At 36.9% G+C, this 17204-nt stretch overlaps 1 protein-coding gene across 1 annotated transcript in view; it reads left to right on the forward strand.

The window, feature by feature from the left end:
• Positions 1-17204, forward strand: part of PDE4D (phosphodiesterase 4D) — a 1572172-nt gene that overhangs the window by 323185 nt on the left and 1231783 nt on the right. Inside the window, exon 3 of the mRNA XM_027520402.1 lies at positions 439-573. Within this exon, the coding sequence (XP_027376203.1) occupies positions 532-573 (42 nt within the window). The 5' untranslated portion in view covers positions 439-531. The remainder of the gene's footprint in view (positions 1-438; positions 574-17204) is intronic.

Below are 17204 nucleotides of genomic sequence, written 5' to 3' on the forward strand. Positions count from 1 at the left end.
TGCCGTGGTCAGAGGGCTTTCAGATGTGGGTAAGATTCCAGCAGTGAACAAAGCAACTTTAGCGATCCCTAGCTGGAAAACTGAGGAGTCCTAGCTATACCAGCCAGAATCTGGACATACCCAAGTCAGTATGCATCTTCATTTCATAAGTGTGACTTTAGGTTGTGACTACCATACCTTTTTTTTTTTTTTCAGCCACTAGAAATGTAGACTTTAATATTTAATGAAAAACAGATGGTGCCTGAAATCTCTAACTTACATTTAACAAAAGCTGTTTTGGAAATGTTGCTTGTGTGTACTTTTACGGCTTAGACACAGCACCATTTTAGCCTGTTTTGATGAATAATTGAAGAATTACTGTCCCACTCTAAGACAGCATTTCAAAGTGCATGTGTAACTCATATACTTGATTAAACATTTCCTTGCCTTTCTCTTCAGAATGCCAATTGGCTTTTGAGTGGATAATTGTTGCAGTGAGAGCAGTGACATTGGAAACAACTATTGCCTGTTTAAATTACTTAAAGCACCACCATGAAAAGAAATACCTGTGATTTGCTTTCCCGGAGCAAAAGTGTAAGTACATTTTGTTTTCATTTATTTTCTAAAACTGTGTACCCACAACTTTTTGCTGTTTTCTTTTGGATTTTAATACTGTGCTTTCATGATCAGACTCGTGAGAAACCCTTGGTTGACTTTCAGTTCTCTGATTGTACACAGCTTATTAACAAATGAAGACTTGTTTGTCTCAGTGGCCTGGTTGACATTTGATGGGAATTCTCTTTCAGCCGGTTTATATACCTTACCATTCATTTGTATATGCCCACTGGCAAGATATCGGACACCCTGATTTTTAGAAGCATGCATAAAATATAAAAAGTTGAAACTGAAGAAATTTATGTCTTGAATAGCAAACTTCCCAGGCAAGTCCAAAAGGGTAAATTGAATTTACATTACAGGGTACATCAATCAATCACATTCTGCAAGTTCACGTACTTGATGAAAAATGTGAACACTTAATCAGTGCGTCATCACTTCCATGAGTTTTCTACCCTGGAGTATGTCTCTAATCTCTCTCCTCCTTTAATTTTTTGTTTTATTTTTGATGGAGATTGTTATTCACTTAGTGTTCTTAAGGTACCAAATTAGTGATAATTTTTAGATTTCTACTAGTTTATGAAAGAAAGCATGAGGAAACAGCAACTCAAAGAAAGCTACACAAGGCAAGGATGAAAGTAGACCGTTAATTTCCATCAGGCAAGCTCTAAGAACAGGCCCCTTTGTTCATTTACCCAAGGGGGGAAAAGGCATCCAAACAGATGTAGTTATGACGTAGGAACATTCATTTGAACGCGTTAGAAAAACCATAAATGCAAACACGTTTCTTAGTACGGAATGCTTTTGTGTTATGACCAGTGATTCTTGGTGATGGCCCAAGGCCATCGTTAATTCTTTCTATAGGATTAATTACCATCCAGCTTTTAAGGGTGAGCGATGCAGGAATAATGGAGAAGGAAGTATAGTGCCCAGTAGGGTTTTTAAAAACAAATGAGCATGCACCCAGAAGTATGCCTGTTCTTGGACTGAATAGTAACTTTGCTTAATAACCAACACAGGAAATTCAACGAACTCTGAGGGAATGTCCAGATTCCTTTTTTTATTTTGATGTTCAGACATACGGATTATTATGTAGAATCAAGGGCTACGGCATGGAGCCTGGAATTCCTTCTATTATCACACAGTTTCTCATTGTGATAGACGGTGACCTGCATACAAATTACCAAACTGCAAAAATGTCTTCCTGTGACTGAGTTTTTCTTAAGTTAAATTTGAAAGCAATCCATTCACATAATACTTCTTTCTTTTATTAAATTTCAGAGACATGCTATATGAAGAAAATGTATAAAGGCAAAAGAGAATATTTTGGATAATTTAAAATTTATTGTTAAACATTTCCCTGTTCTTGGAGAAAAATATTCTAAAAGCAAATGATTAATTGAACTCTGACTTTAATGAACTCTGAGTACTTAATGATGCTAGGAGATTTCCTATTTATATTTGCTTAATGCAATAATTTTCATTTTGGTGGAAAGGCTCATGCTTCCAAGATTAAGAGAATCTGAGTTGCCTACATTTGTCCAAATGTGAACAGTATAGCTCTCATTTCACTGCTTCTTAGCTTCTTGAAAACCCACTGGCATAAAGAAAGTGCTCCCACTTAATTAAATGACTCTGAGCAAGAGACTACTGTTACCAGAGAAAAGAGCCAGACTCTTTGCCTGGTGAAAACTTGTCCCTTTAGAGTTTTTAAAGTTTAGTTTGCACTGGGTTAAGAATGTCATCCCTGCTCCTTAAGTCTTTGCCATTACAGGGTTCAAAATTCTACACTTAGATATTTTCCATTTTTGGGTGAGGAAAGTTTAAAGAATTAATTTGATTTTGGATCTGAGAATGTTTTTCTTTGGCATTATGACATTTGAAAATAAAAGGGAATGTTCTAAGTGTTGAAAATGGCCTCTGCTCCTCCCTGCATGTCTCTGTGTATCTTGTATCTGTCATTGTGAAAACCTAAGGTACACGAAATGGGAGGGAAAAAAGACCATCTTTATTTATGAGAGTCACCTGATTTGTTCTTGAGCGCTTAAAGCAGTGTTCATATTTTTCTCCTTTCTGAAGACCTGGTGCAGTGTCTCTTTTAATGATGAATGCTTTGAATTCTTCCTTTATTTGGAAGGGATGCATTAAAAATGTTAAATATAAGAATATAAGCAAACCACTTTTACTTTAAGTGACATTTTGCTAGTTTGGGAGGATAATTTATAGTAGTCGTAGATACAAAAAGGAGGAACTGGACATTGGACAGTGCAAAAGTGAGACATGACCCCAGTGGCCATGACAAGTAGAAGATTCTTCTACAAGTTTTGTGGTATGAGGGATTTATCTCTTTTTAAAGTTTTCAAGCCATCTCTTATTAGACTGGCATTTTATTTTTGCAAATATAATTAAAGTTCTTCTATGACTTCTTTGAGTTTTATGCCTCTTGGGGTGCTTAAGGCCACATTTTCTCCCAGGTTTTGGTTCTTTGCCCATATATCAAGGGCATAGCTCAGATTTCTCTCTGTGTTGTTAACCTCAGGAAGTGTCTTTGTCATCTGTTGAATCTAGGCACAATTCTTGCTGTTCTGACTTTTGCTTTAATGGGACTGAACAAGTGACACATACACGGTAATTACAGAATTTTACATTTTAGTGTAAAACCATCCTATCTCAAAATAATGATTGGAAAAGTGAGGCTTAGTGAGTTATTATTCTCCTATAAGTTTCACAGCAGGAAAATCCCACATAGAAAAAAGGATTAATTTTTACTTACTATTCTGAATTGTAATAGATCAACGAATGTCTCTATTTAAAACTTGCCTTCTCCTGCCTCAATGTGTTTACATGGTGCCTCTTAATTTACTCTGGAGCAGCATTTAGTTGTAGACATCTAGGATTTTTTTCTCCTGCTACCTGAAAAGCATAGCAGTTTAGGACAGAAAGAAAATAGTTAACATAGTTCAGTTCAGTTCAGTTGCTCAGTCGTGTCCAACTCTTTGCGACCCCATGAACCTCAGCACGCCAGGCCTCTCTGTCCAACACCAACTTCCGGAACCCACCCAAACCCACGTCCATTGAGTCGGTGATGCCATCCAACCAGCTCATCCTCTGTAGTCCCCTTCTCCTCCTGCCTTCAATCTTTCCCAGCATCAGGGTCTTTTCAAATGAGTCAGCTCCTCACATCGGGTGGCCAAAGTATTGGAGTTTCAGCTTCAACATCCGTCCTTCCAGTGAACACCCAGGACTGACCTCCTTTAGGATGGATTGGTTGGATCTCCTTGCAGTCCAAGGGACTCTCAAGAGTCATCTCCAACACCACATTTCAAAAGCATCAATTCTTTGCCGCTCAGCTTTCTTTATAGTCCAACTCTCATATCCATACATGACTACTGGAAAAACCATAGCCTTGACCAGACGGACCTTTGTTGACAAAGTAATGTCTCTGCTTTTGAATATGCTATGTAGGTTGGTCATAACTTTCCTTCCAAGGAGTAAGCGTCTTTTAATTTCATGGCTGCAATCACCATCTGCAGTGATTTGGAGCCTCCAAAAATAAAGTCAGCCACTGTTTCCCCATCTATTTGCCATGAAGTGATGGGACCAGATGCCATGATCTTAGTTTTAGAATATGTTAGAAAATTTTATAAAGATGCTTATAGTAACAACTCTGTTTTTAATTAAATAGTTTAATTTGCTACAGTAGTCAAGACTCTACCCCACCCCATTAGTGACCTGAGTTAACTCTATTGACTCTTTTAATCCATTGGTTCCAAAAGGAAAGGAACCATTTACAGTGACCCCAGCATCAGATCTGTGATTCAAGTTTTCCTTGACATTTCTCCAATGAAATATTAATACAGTATGACTCTCCTAAGGTTAAAAATTTAACACTTGAAGCTTGTAGTTCTGTTGAAAATTATCTTTAAAGTAGTAGACTTACTAGTCTTCGTGTTCAGAGTAATAATCATTGTTTCAGAATGTTAGTTTCCGGCATTTTTCAATATGAATATACTTTCACTGATCTAGCTTTTTATTGTCTCTTGAGTATAAGGGAGCTAATGTGATAAAGTACAGCAATCTCCAAAGTGGGCTTTAAAAGGAATATATAAGTATTTATATTTATACTTACTTTTTAATGTCATCTGTTTTCAAAATCAATATAGTTTAGAGATCACTGGTGTGGTGAAAAGAAAATAGTTGTTGAGTTCAGAGATGTGGAATCAGTCCCCAGATCCACTGATGCTTAAAGATCTGATCATTAGGATATTACTTAATTTTTTTGAGCCTTAGTGTCTGTATCTGTAAGGTAGAAAAAATATCATTCTGAGGTGAAAACATCTATCACATAATAGTTGTTTGATAAATTCTATCTTGAGGTTTGCAGATGCTTTTTTGTAGCTATAGGGCAGAGTGATAGTGTCTGGACCAGAAATGGATCAAATGGAAATGCCTGGAAATGAAGCCAGTTCCTCTCACGAAAGGGGTTCAAGTATAGCTTGCAAGACCAGTTGCTACTGCTAAGTCGCTTCAGTCGTGTCTGACTCTGTGCATAGACAGAAGCCCACAAGGCTCCCCCGTCCCTGGGATTCTCCAGGCAAGAACACTGGAGTGGGTTGCCATTTCCTTCTCCAATGCATGAAAGTGAAAAGTGAAAGTGAAGTCACTCAGTCGTGTCCAACTCTTAGCGATCCCATGGACTGCAGCCCACCAGGCTCCTCCATCCATGGGATTTTCCAGGCAAGAGTACTGGAGTGGGGTGCCATTGCCTTCTCCAGTGTCTCTTCTTATAAGGGTACTAATCCTATTATTAGGATCCCACATCATGACCTTATCTAATCCTAATTACTCCCAAAGGCCACACCTCCAATATCATTATATTGGTAGTTAGGATTTCAACATATGAAATTTGGAGGGCACAGAATTTAGTCCATAACAATGAGTTTGGTTTATTCTTTATTTGTTTATTTTTAAGGGATGATTCTAATAAGTCACTGTTATATTTATGCCCAAAGATTGGCAACCGATTTTCTAGAGTCTGCATATTCTCTCAAGTAGACAACACTGAAAATTATGCAGTTAACATGTTTCTCTTCATTTCCTGTTTTCTAGATTTTATGTTGTGGGTACTCAGTGATGATTTCTGAGGTTCTAATCAGTAATTCATAGATCTTAGGGGATAATTTTAATTTTACTCAAAAATATATTTCCTCCCTTTACTATTTCCATTTTGCTTATTTTATATGTTTTGTTCTTAATATCCAATCCAGTAACATAAATCTCCGAAGTTCCTTGTCCTTCCAGTGGGCTTACCATTTGAGCTAACATTTTAGAGGTTTGTAAATTTCAGACCTGATTATCTGAGTCACCCAGTTCTATTAAAGCCTCTGTCATTATACTCACCAGGAGTAAGAAGTAAAGATACAGATGAGGGGAGAGGCACGTAGAAATTCCTATAGTGATAGTGTATTTTTAAGTTAGGGATTATTTTTTAAAAAACTCTAAAGTACATTTCCTTATAATATCTCTGTTGGCATTCTCTGAACTTATGAATTTTTAGAAATCTTTTCACCTAGAGATGAACTGGATATATTTTAATTTTTCTTCATTAATCAACTCTCTTATGTATTAAATTAGAATATTTCTTGTAGTAATTTACATTCAATGCTCAATTTCCTAGTACCCTGAATCATTTTCTTCCTACCAGTTTGGAGAGATTCACAGTATGTTATGCTCAACTGGATTGATTGGTTTCTTGATGAGACTGTCCTCTGACTTAGGATTCTTTTAGATGCTGCACACTTGGATAAAATTGTCACTTCCCAGATGTCTGTCTTTTAATTGATGTTCCCTATATTTTTTGATAGAATTGTTGTGTTTGTTCAAAACTGAAAACAAATCCTGTGCTGCTGTTTGGAGGGCACAGAATATCTAGGAACTACTTAGCATCTGAATTTAAAGCCCTTAGAAATGGGCTTCCCAGTTTGGATACCAAGAGCCAGGAGCCCACTTGGTGAAATATACCCAGAGGCTTCCTAGATCATTTCTTTCTCTTGTCACGAAAGGCTTCAGATGTCCAAAATTTGTAAGTCAAAGTTATCTTTTACTTAAGAAAAATAATTTTTTCCAGTTGTGCTTTTGCACTGCTGAATTTTGGGAGGCAACTGCTCTTTTAATGGCCCCAACTGAGAAATATACTGTTTCATTCCATTGGTGCCTACTTGAAGAGAGGAGACTGAAAAGAAATTTGGAAAGGATGATACATTTGTTAGGGCACTTCAGAGATGTCTACATTTATTGTTCCTCACAATTACTCTGTAAGACTGATTGTTCTGGGGGTTTTATGGTTAAAGTAAAAAATAATGGGTTTCTTTCCAGACTGGCCTCCTTTCTCTGCTGTATTCCTCACTACCTAAGGTGTGAGACTGACAGAATTATAGCAGCTTAGAATCCTGATGAAGTTAAGTATATGGAAGCTGGATTTTTCTCTACGGTCTCTCTTTAAGTCCAAAGGTCAGAGGGGATACTATTGGTAAAAATGCTCTGAAAAGTGCAAAATACAAAGCCAAACCAAAATAATATTCTTGTTTGTGTCTTTATTAGCAATAAACTGAAATGAGACCTTGTAGTTTCAGAGGTTCCATTTCTTTGGTCATTAATCTTGCCTTCCTGCTTATGTTCTTCCTGTACAAAATTCAAAAAATCTTCTTTGAATGCTACAGTGTGTTAGAAACTATGCTTGCTAGCCTCTGGGTATCCAACAGCCAGTAAGATACATATGATCTCTACTCCAAAGAGCATATTTGACAACTGAATTTATAACTTTTGTAATTTTCTTTTTATTATTTCATCTCCCCACCCCACTCTGACCAGCCAAGCCTGTCCCACTTTAATCCTTAATTCTTTACATGGATGCTGAAGTTATCTCTCTTACACTCCTGTGCACTTGTTCTTTGCATCCTGGGTATCCTCTTTGGCAGGATATTTTAAACTGTGAATAATGTGCCATGATTGTCAATTACACTCATTGTTGCAGAAACATAGATTATTTTTGAGTGGTTATAAAGAATTTGTCTTGGGTAATCAACAATAGCACAAGAATACCCAAGTCTAAGTGATATGAGTATGGAGAATAGATCTCAAAGAATAGGGGCTGATCAGCCACCATTTGCTGCAAAATCAATAGCATGACAATTTCAGTGGCCAGAGTCAATCATTACATTGTTGCCTTGGAATAAACCTCCACTTTTTTTTTTTTTTTCCTGATAATGTGATGTGTTTGCTCTTTCATTTTTGGGCAATTGCAAGTTGGAGTTGAATTCTGAATGATTATATCCAAGAAATAATTGCATATATTGTACTTCACAATGTAAACATCAAAGATACATAAAAATGGAGAGAAGTTTTGTTGAGTTGATGATGAATATTAAAGAATGACTCCTACAGATAGTATTGCTCTATAACAAAGTGAAGTTGTGAAGAAAAGTGTAATAATTTGGTGGAGTTTTCTATTAGTAGTTTATCACTCCAGAAAAAAAAAAAAAAGTTTACTTATGAAGGCCACTTAGTTTTAACTAAAAGCAGTTTTCTATTTTTTAAATTAAATATCATTTTGGATTATTAAAATGGCCATCTATAAGGAAGGGTTTTGAACGTTAAAAAATGATTTCAGTTAAAATGATCACTGTGTTTACATAGTTTTCCAAGGTCAGTGCTTTCCAAAGGCAGCCCAGGGATGGGCCATAAGTTCCTGAGTGACAGTCTTGGCTTTGCCACTTTGCATCCTGGTGGGAGAAGAAGGTCGAGAAAACCATAAATCATTAGATTAGTATCAAATGCTCTCACTATCTACTATGATTTTTTAAGAGTAAAATAAGAAAACAGTATTGAAAACGCATTGCAAAATAAAAATGAACAAAAAGCCAAAACAGCAAAGCAAAAAACATTCCCAAATAGTGTTGTGTGATCCACAGTTGTGTCACATGCTTCTGTACCAAGTCTTTTGAGCCTTAGGCTTTTTTTTAAATAGAATTGGTCCATTATAAACAGATTAACAAAAATCCTTTACTTTTATTGTTAGAAAAAGTTGTTCTTGATGGTTCAAATGGTTCCCTATGTGGATATTAAAATTCTTTATGTCAAGGCCAAGAATGATTAATGGTTATGTAGTTAGAGCCCTGACCTTGCTTCCAAGTTCTTCTATTGCCTACATTGGTCATATACCACACACATGGAATTTGGGGGGATAGCCCTATTATTAGCACAGGGATTGGGAATAAGACATTTAGCTTAAAACTGTCTTAGTATCATGACTGTCATCCTCCCAAATCCTTTACCATTATGGCAGTCTGGATTTCTATGTTGGTGTTAGTGCTTCTATACTCATGATTTGGCCATGTTTATTGTCCGTGGCCTCCTGAATTTGTTAGTCAACAGTATTTATTAAGTCCTCGCCAACTATTTGACTGCACTACAGCAGTCATACCCCACAGAGCTGCACACCAAATGATACCCTGGAGGTTCAGAGAATTAACATTCTAGGTTGGGATTTAAGCTCTTCAGAGAATCTGGCTCACTGAACATTAAAAACAAAATGTATTACAACTACTAAAAACAAGCAATAATACCACAGTGCTATGACAAAAATCATCTTTTCTACAAATTCATTTAAAACAAAAACAAGTTTTACAGGTCTTCATCTTTGCCTTATACTTTAAAATATTAAATGCCCAATTTATATTTTTGTAGAAGAGGCCAGTACATAGCATTAATTTACCATCAGGGTTGCCTTTCAATATAAGATGAATCATATCAAGAGAGACATAGATGTTGCTCAGAAATGATAGTCTCTGAAGGGATATTTGAAGGCAAACAAGGGTGTTGAGGAAACAGTGAGAAATCTTCAGTATGTATGCATATGAAGACATAAAAGATTCTGTGGTTTTTTTTGGAATTGCTCATGCAGGGATTCAGATCTATTTCCTCACCCAAAATAAATGAAGTAATTGGCAAAGCAGTCAGAGAGGAGCATCTCCTCCAGTGGGTAGTATTGTTGTCTATTTAGAAAGCATTTGTATGTTCTGACTTTCCAAAACAAGGCTGAAAACCTTTTAAGATGAGAAGGGAAAATAAAAAACACCCCCCTTTAAAAATGGAGGAGTTAGATGTTGACTAAAGTGGCTTAGAATAGATATAAGTGAAAATATTTCTAATAGAGTTTTCTTATGACCCAGTGTTTTCTGAGGAGATTATGAGATGGTCTTCTATCACTATATTTCAAAGTTCTGATCAAATCTTTATGGTTTTTTAGATATATTGTTTGCATAAGCAAGGTCAGTTCTTAGCCAAGAGTATACTCATTCCACTAAAAATATCAAAGGGTACTGAATTATCAGTGAGTCCAAACGGGCACCAAACCCCTATTACTTCTATTACTCCTAGAAGAGTAACTTTAGAACATAGAGGAATTTCGAGGTGAACCATCCATCTTCTAGTTTAAGCTCAGAGGTATAGAAAGTTGCAAAGAATGCCATTCCCATCCTTCCAATAAGTAAAAATCCAGACACACTGCACATTCATGACTTTAAAGAATCCATCAAAGAATTGAAGTTGTAAAACAGCCAACCAACCCGGAATCTGGCAAGAAGCAGACATACCCATCAAAGAGAAGGAGAATGCTGATAAAGCAGTAAGGAGAGTTAGCTAGAAGTTTTCAGAAACTATGCAGGTAAGAAGACAAAGGAGTGGCATCTTTTTAAGTCCTGAGACAAAACTGTTAACCTAGCATTCTATACTCAGTAAGAATATAATTAAAATATGAAGTAAAAGTTCTTTACTGGAGTGAACTATGCCAACTTCGGGTGGGTCCATGGGGTTGCAGAGTCAGACATGACTGAGTGACTAATACTTTCACTTTCAACTGTGTGTATATCTATAAACAACAGAATCTAATTTGTTGTTGTTTAGTTGCTAAGTCCTGTCTGACTCTTTGTGACTCCATGGACTATAGCCCACCAGGCTCCTCTGCCCATGGCATTTCCCAGACAAGCATGCCGGACTGGGTTACCTTTTCCTTCTCCAGGGGATCTTACCAACCCAAGCATTGAACCCAGGTCTCCTGCATTGCAGGCAGATACATACAGTTGGGCAACAATATTATATTTTAAACTCCAAATGTTTTTGCATTCTGTAGTGTGAAAGAAAATAGAGGAGACTTTTGTTTAGGGACACATTTTAATTGTGAATGGAAGCCCCCAGACTTGTTAGAAAAAAAGGTTACATTCTAAGGAAAGTAAACTCTTTTGCATAATAAAGTACGAGAATTTTTTAACATGCCCCTGGCTATTCAAGGGAGGTACAATTCAGGGAGCAGTGTTTCGGGGGACTCTGGGCAGTGAAAAGATGGGAGAAAGCCCCTGCAGGAAAAGACGCACATGGAAGCAGCTGGGGACTTACCAACGGTCCCCACAGTGGAGATGGCCTGGTCAAAACCACTTTAGGAGTACTGGGTTGTTGGGGTTTAAAGATTTTGTTTGTTTGCCTTGCTTATTTTTATTTTTTTCCCCTCAAACCTTTCTTTAAGCCTGTAATTACAACCGCATTGTAACAATTTTACCCCAGGATGTGAGGAGGAAGAAGACTGTATTCACACTTGAGATAAGGAAAGAAAAGTGCAGGGAGGAACACTGATGGTTCCTAACTGGGACAGTTGTTCAAAGGAGCTGCGACAAATTCCACCTCGATACACACAGGTTGGGCTTCCCTGAAGGCTCAGTTGTAAGGAATCCACTTGCCAATGCAGGAGATGTGGGTTTCATCCTTGAATCCTGGAGATTCCCTGGAGAAGGAGATGGCAACCCATTCCAGTATTCTTCCTTGGGAAATCCCATGAAAGAGGAGCCTGGCCCGCTATAGTCCATGAGGCTGCAAAAGAGTTCGATACAACTTAGTGACTAAACAACAGCACACAAGTTCCTCAACTTCAGGTATGCCCAGAAATGCTGGCAAGGACTCTGAATGTCATATGATTATCTGGCACGAGGGCTTTGTTCATTTTGTTTGTCTGCAGAAGTCTCAATACTTGGGGTCATTCAAATATTTTGTGTGTATATCCTGGTACTGGAGTACTTGGCCTAAGCTGTTGTTCAGTTGTGTCCAACTCTTCTCATCCCCATGGACTGTAGCACACCAGGACTCCCTGTCCCTCACCATCTCCTGGAGTTTGCCCAAGTTCATGTGCATTGACTTGGTGATGCCATCCAACCATCTCATCTTCTGTCACCCTCTTCTTTTGCCTTTAGTCTTTCCCAGCATCAGGGTCTTTTCCAATGAGTTGGCTGTTCACATCAGGTGACCAAAGTATTGCAGTTTCAGCTTTAGCATAAATCCTTCCAGTGAATTTTCAGGGTTGATCTCCTTTAGAATTGACTAGTTTGATTTCCTTGCAGTCCAAGGGACTCTAAAGAGTCTTCTTTAACACCACAGTTCGAAAGCATCAATTCTTCAGTGCTCTGCCTTCTTTACAGTCCAGCTCTCACAACCATACGTGACTAATGGAAAAACCATAGCCTTGACTATATGGACACTTTGTTGGCAAAGTGATGTCTTTGCTTTTTAACACACTGTCTAGGTTTGCCATAGCCTTCCTGCCAAGAAGCGATCATCTTCTGATTTCCAGGCTGCAGTCACCATCCGCAGTGATTTTAGTGCCCAAGGAGAGGAAATCTGTCACTGCTTCCACCATTTCCCATTCTATTTGCCATGAAGTGATGGGGCCAGATGCCATGATCTTAGTTTTTTTAATATGTAGCTTTAAGCCAGCTTTTTCACTCTCCTCCTTCACCCTCATCAAGAGGTTCTTTAGTTCCTCTGTGCTTTCTACCATTAGAGTACTATAAGCTATGCTGTTTCAAATTACCTTATAAAATACTTTTGTAATATGATATTTTATAATGAAGATTCATTGAGTGCAACCAAATGCCAACACTTTATAAATATTTAATCATTTTAGTTAATATTGAGTTAATATTTACTCATTTTAGGTAATCTTCAAAACCAAAATTCTATAATATGGGTACCATTTTTATCTGTATTAGATGGACAAACTGAGGTACAAAAATAACTAGTACTTATGTTTAATATACCTGCAATATAAATATTTGAAATAATAGCATAAAATATGAGGAAAATCTCCTCCAAATTATGTAGGTTTTGATAATAAAAGTGAACAGTCAAGGTATTTTAAAATATTTAAGTTCTATGCATACATCTTAATTAAAAGTGGATTTTTATACTGTTGTGTGGGTGTAGGGATGAAGAATATTAAGTTAGTTTCTTTTTTATAACTGTACATAGATTTTAAGATGGCACCTATGCAAACACAGCAATTTATCTTAGTAAATTGACCATGTGGACCATAGGACCCTTTGAGTATGTTTTTCCAAATGTTTCATTTCTAATTAGAGTAGTCTTTCAGATTGGAGTGACTAGATTTGCCTAAGTGACTAGATAGATTTTCATCCTTCCCAGAAAACAGTTTTACAAAATACCTTTGAGTTTTAGAATTGCAAGAGCTTTTATTCAAATCATTCCTTGGATGAGTTAATCCTTTCCTCTACCTCAGATCAACACAGTCTTCATCAATGTCCTTTCTCTGAAAACAATGTATATTTCTCTTTACATATCCTGCACGAGATAATTTTAGGAATCGACTAAATCTACTTAGACATATAGAGTTTTTTGTTTTTGTTCCTTGCTTTAAAAACAATTGTGCTCTCCTTGTGTGTGCAAAGGAGCAAACTAGATTGGTTTTGTGTACCTTAATCTTTTTAAAAAAAATTTTGTTTAAGTATAGTTGATTTACAATGTTGTGTTAATTTCTGGTATAGAACAAAGTAATTCAGTTAAATATATATATATATATATATATATATTTATATATATAATATATAACATATATATAAAATATAACAGTAGGACCTTGCTGTTTATTCATCCTGTATATACTGGTTTGCTTCTGCTAATCCCAAACTCCCAATCCTTCTCTCCCCCTTGGCAAACACAAGTCTGTTCTCTGTGTCTGTGAGTCTGCTTACATTCCTTTGTGTTGTCTTTTAGATTCCACATATAGGTGATATCCTATGGTATTTGTTCTCTTTCCAACTACCTCACTTAGTATGCTAATCTCTAGGTCTATCCCAAGTGCATTGCTGCTGCTGCTAAGTCGCTTCAGTCACGTCCGACTCTGTGCGATCCCATAGACAGCAGCCCACCAGGCTCCCCTGTCCCTGGGATTCTCCAGGCAAGAACACTGGAGTGGTTTGCCATTTCCTTCTCCAATCCATGAAAGTGAAAAGTGAAAGTGAAGTCGCTCAGTCACGTCCGACCCTTCGCGACCCATGGACTGCAGCCTACCAGGCTCCTCCATCCATGGAATTTTCCAGGCAAGAGTACTGGAGTGGGGTCCATTGCCTTCTCCTCCCAAGTGCATTACTCTTGCTTAATCTTTCCACTCAGCTGACGCACACCTTCACAAATACCAATGTGTAGAGTCCATCTTTGACAGATACATAATCCTTTGTTCCAAATTCTACAATAGTTTAGCTTCTAAAGATAGCATGATTTTGCAGCATCTAAGAAATAGTTTATTTCAGAAATCATGAGCCTAAAATGTGTTGTCAAGTACATATTTTGATCCCCAGACTTGAAAATATTTCCGTGATTAGATTGTTGTGCTTTCTATTTTTCATGGCTTTCTGTTTTCACTTGAGCTTTCCTAGATTTTTCCTCCTCTTTAAAATTAAACTACTGAAAGTTTTCTTTTATTATTTCCATTACTGAGCATAAAACACCCTAAAGAGACAGATAAATGTATTTTTCAGAAATGTATAAACAGTCCATTGTAATTTAGTAAGAAGTTCTCATCTGTTATTTCATCTATTATGTCATTATATATCATCTATGTAACCATCTGTTCCTCTCCATAGTTTTTTCTGAAGCATTTTCATTTTCTTATCAAGTGCTCTTTATTTTGTGTATACAGAGACCTCATTGGGGTAATTGCTATACAAAGAATTCATATCATGCTTTTCAATTGCAAAGTGATTTTCACAAACATTACCTTATTTGAGACTCATAATAACCATGTAAATTAGGCTGTGTTATTATCTCTCCTTTTTTTGCAGATAAGACAACACAGGAATTGGGAAGGCATTTGCACTGAACACTTTTAAACCCTAACCCTGAGGTCTGTTTACTTTCCCTCCCTCTTTATTGATGTGTTCCCTTCCACTCTTAATCCTTAAATTATGTAGACCAGTGTTCAAAGGTCAGCCTATCAATTACTAGCTGTTAGTGAGCTATAGTTGAGCTTAGTCAAATCATCCAAAATAATGTAGATTAGAATAGCTACATTGTATACTTGTTATGAAAACTAAGAGCTCTAAGGCATGTTAAAATGTCTAGCACAGCACTATCTCTTATATAATAGTTGCATAACAAATACCATATTTCCTTTTCCCTTACTGCTACTTAAACTTTCTTCTGAAATTTTAAATTGTTTACCAAGTTTCACCCGGACTAGACTCTGAGAAGAATCATGATCAGTATAATTTATAAGGTAAAATTACATCAAGACAGTATGGTACTGGCACAAAGACAGAAATATAGATCAATGGAACAAAATAGAAAGCCCAGAGATAAATCCACGCACATATGGACACCTTATCTTTGACAAAGGAAGCAAGAATATACAATGGATTAAAGACAATCTCTTTAACAAGTGGTGCTGGGAAATCTGGTCAACCACTTGTAAAAGAATGAAACTAGAACACTTTCTAACACCATAGACAAAAATAAACTCAAAATGGATTAAAGATCTAAACGTAAGACCAGAAACTATAAAACTCCTAGAGGAGAACATAGGCAAAACACTCTCCAACGTACATCACAGCAGGATCCTCTATGACCCACCTCCCAGAATATTGGAAATAAAAGCAAAAATAAACAAATGGGACCTAATTAACCTTAAAAGCTTCTGCACATCAAAGGAAACTATTAGCAAGGTGAAAAGGCAGCCTTCAGAATGGGAGAAAATAATAGCAAATGAAGCAACTGACAAACAACTAATCTCAAAAATATACAAGCAACTCCTACAGCTCAACTCCAAAAAAATAAATGACCCAATCAAAAAATGTTCCAAAGAACTAAATAGACATTTCTCCAAAGAAGACATACAGATGGCTAACAAACACATGAAAAGATGCTCAACATCACTCATTATCAGAGAAATGCAAATCAAAACCACTATGAGGTACCATTTCACACCAGTCAGAATGGCTGCGATCCAAAAGTCTACAAGCAATAAATGCTGGAGAGGGTGTGGAGAAATGGGAACCCTCTTACACTGCTGGTGGGAATGCAAACTAGTACAGCCACTATGGAGAACAGTGTGGAGATTCCTTAAAAAACTGGAAATAGAACTGCCTTATGATCCAGCAATCCCACTGCTGGGCATACACACTGAGGAAACCAGAAGGGAAAGAGACATGTGTATCCCAATGTTCATCACAGCACTGTTTATAATAGCCAGGACATGGAAGCAACCTAGATGTGCATCAGCAGGTGAATGGATAAGAAAGCTGTGGTATGTATACACAATGGAATATTACTCAGCCATTAAAAAGAATACATTTGAATCAGTTCTAATGAGGTGGATGAAACTGGAGCCTATTATACAGAGTGAAGTAAGCCAGAAAGAAAAACACCAATATAGTATACTAATGCATATATATGGAATTTAGAAAGATGCTAACAATAACCCTGTGTACGAGACAGCAAAAGAGACACTGATGTATAGAACAGTCTTATGGACTCTGTTGCAGAGGGAGAGGGTGGGAAGATTTGGGAGAATGGCATTGAAACATGTATAATATCATATATGAAACGAGTTGCCAGTCCAGGTTCAATGCACGATGCTGGATGCTTGGGGCTGGTGCATTGGGACGACCCAGAGGGATGGTATGGGGAGGGAGGAGGGAGGAGGGTTCAGGATGGGGAACACATGTATACCTGTGGCGGATTCATTTTGATATTTGGCAAAGCTATTACAATTATGTAAAGTTTAAAAATAAAATAAAATTAAAAAAAAAAAGAAAAGAAATACATTTGAATCAAAGGATGGGAATCAAAAAAAAAAAAATATTACAGCGGAAAAGGAAAAAAAAAAAAGGAGGTGAGTTGTTTTCTGTGAAATTTGAGTTTTAGTCTGTCATATAGGATAGTGCAAATTAAAAATGATTTGCATGTCCACAAAAATTAAGTAAAATGGTGCTAAAATCCAGAGGAATGGAAGTTAATGAAATAGGTTATTTTATTCCTGTTACTGTAGTCTCTGAGTTTCTTTAGAATCTCTCTGCAGTAATAAAGGGTAAAAAGGTATGGATGCATTTATAATGTGTTATACTTGTCTCTCTCTCAGCATGGGTTAGTCTGATCTTATGGGAACTTAATGAAAACCATACATTTTTGTAAACTGGTGTATTAATGAATAAATCAAAAAAGACGGAGTTAGAAAACTGGCCCATTTCTTTATGTCTTGCTTTAACTAAGCTTTT

Source organism: Bos indicus x Bos taurus, chromosome 20, assembly GCF_003369695.1.
Source record: "Bos indicus x Bos taurus breed Angus x Brahman F1 hybrid chromosome 20, Bos_hybrid_MaternalHap_v2.0, whole genome shotgun sequence".
Lineage (NCBI taxonomy): Eukaryota > Metazoa > Chordata > Mammalia > Artiodactyla > Bovidae > Bos > Bos indicus x Bos taurus.